Raw genomic sequence first — 2,228 nt, forward strand, 5'->3', positions numbered from 1 at the left:
GACGGCAAAGGCCACGGCTGCCTCGTCCTTGCTCGCACCCGCTTTTTGGCACCCCAAAGCCTTACCGGGGGCAGCAGAGAGCTGCCGGTGTCCCTCGGGGGTCCCCGCGGTCCCCGCTCCCAGCGCGCTGCCGCGGATGTGCCGCGAGGGCTGAGCCTGACCCTCCCCATCCCACCTCCCCATTCCTCCTCCCGGCATGGGGCCAGCGGGAAGGAGGCCCCCAGCTCAGATTTCAGCGCTTCCATGTCCTCTCCCTGACCCCGGGCACGCTGTTTTTCCCCGGAGCCGGTGTCTTTGCCCTGCCCGGGCTCGGTGGGAGGGGGCGCTCCCAGCTGGGCTGGGCAGTGCCCCCAGCACACCCCGCATCCTCCCTGGAAACAATTCCCTCTGAAGTGAGACCCCAGCTCATGGCTTTGCTGCTGGAAAAAGTTAGGGGGAAGACAGGGATCCTGAGGGCTCCAGCAGGGCTAGGCCGAGGTGTCTGACCCCACAAACAGCCCTGGCACCCCCTGGTGCCACCCCCAGTGTGACACTTACAGGCTCTTGCTGCGCTTCTTGCGGGAGGTCTCGTCCCCTTCGTCACAGCTGCACTCAGGGTCTGCTCCACTCAGCTGGGGGGAACAGAAGAACAGTGTCTGTCACCACACCAGGACGTGCCCACGGTGTCACTCTGTGTCACCAGCCTGCAGGGCCAGCATCCCCACAGCACACAGCCCAGACCCACAGGGCCCCTTCCTCAGCATGGCAGTGGCATGGGACAAGCTCCTGACACAGGAGCCTCCCTGCCCTCACTCATCCTCTGCCAATTCAGCCCATGGTGCTCCTGGAGCATCCAGGGAGACCCCAGGGCTGCTGGCCCAGGTACCCTCCAGGTTCAAGGTGCTGACAGTGGAACCTCCTACAGGGAGGACATTCAATCCCCACTCCTGATGCTCCTACTCCTACTCCTGAATGGGCACAGGGATCCTGCCACTGCCCACAGAGCGCCCCCAGAACCAGGCTGGGCACCTAAAATCAATCAGGAGTTCCCAGCAGTCCTCAGGCAGGAGAAATCAGAGCAGTTCACCTATAACTGAATCATATCATTGCAGTTTACAAGTCTCCTCTCTGAGCACTGCTCCAGGCAGCCTGGACAAACCAAGGGGATCTGGGGTGTGCCATGAGCTCCAGGCAGCACCAGCACAGCCACAAAGCCTGGCACCAGGCAGGGAGACCCGCGGGATCACCACGGCCCGGGGGCTTTAGCATTCCATCCATCCCCGCTCGCTGCAGACGCTCACGGCCAGCCCCGCATCCCGACCCCCGGGGGGAACCATGCTGGGGCAACCGGGGTGACTGGGAATGAGCATGCTGGGGGCAACTGGGATGTACTGGGAATGAGTGAGGTCCTCCTGGGGGCAACTGTAACCATACTGGGGAAACTGGGGTGACTGGGAGTGTCTGTAACCATACTGGAGGGGACAACACTGGGAACAGCTGGGACCATACTGGGGGCAACTTGGAGCAACTGGGAGTGACTGTGTCTATACTGGGGGCCACTGAGATCATACTGGTAGTGAGAGGGACTGTACTAGGGGTGACTGAGTGCAACTGGGATCATACTGGGTGGAACTGGGATCACACTGAGGGGGACTGGGATCATACAGGGAGTGACCAGGAGCATGCTGAGGGCAGTTTGGACTGTGCTGGGGAAAACTGGGATATACTGGGAGCAACTGGAACTGCACTGATGGTGATTCTGAGTAGCTGTGGGCAACTGGAATCATGCTGGAAGCAACTGGGAGGAAGTGGGAGTGACTGGGAGCATGCTGGGGAGCAACTGGGATATCCTGAGTGAGACTGGGGGTCACTGGGATCATACTGGGAGTGACTGGAACCAGGGCAATGGCCTGGGCTGGGTGATGTGGGGCCTCAGGGAGCACAGGGAGCACTGTGACACTGCAGGGCCTGATGGAACCAAGGGGACATGGTGACACTCGGAGCCCGCCTTGGCTGTGGGGTGTTTCAGGAGCCCCAGGGCCCCCGGGGCTGCCGGGCGCTTTCCAGGATCATCCCCCGCGGCCGGGCCGTGGGAACCCAGCGCTCAGCCCCGCAGCCCCGGGCCCAGGGTTCCGGACATTTCCTTCCATTCTGCGCCCGGCTTTCCGGAGTTTATCGGGCCCAAACAATGCGGCCCTCGCCGAGCGCCTTCCCCGGGCCGCTCCGGCCCCGGCCGACGGGCTGGCCAC

At 62.8% G+C, this 2,228-nt stretch overlaps 1 protein-coding gene across 2 annotated transcripts in view; it reads right to left on the reverse strand.

Annotated features, from left to right (window-relative positions):
- RGS3 (regulator of G protein signaling 3) overlaps positions 1–2,228 on the reverse strand; it is a 62,918-nt gene that overhangs the window by 6,134 nt on the left and 54,556 nt on the right. Inside the window, exon 12 of one of the 2 annotated variants that reach the window (XM_005423786.2) lies at positions 538–611. In XM_005423786.2, coding sequence (XP_005423843.1) covers positions 538–611 — 74 coding nt within the window. Of the gene's footprint in view, positions 1–65; positions 123–537; positions 612–2,228 lie in introns of those variants that run through there. The other variant, XM_031059246.1, reaches the window with a different exon arrangement.

This window comes from Geospiza fortis, unplaced genomic scaffold (assembly GCF_000277835.1).
Source record: "Geospiza fortis unplaced genomic scaffold, GeoFor_1.0 scaffold85, whole genome shotgun sequence".
Taxonomy (NCBI): domain Eukaryota; kingdom Metazoa; phylum Chordata; class Aves; order Passeriformes; family Thraupidae; genus Geospiza; species Geospiza fortis.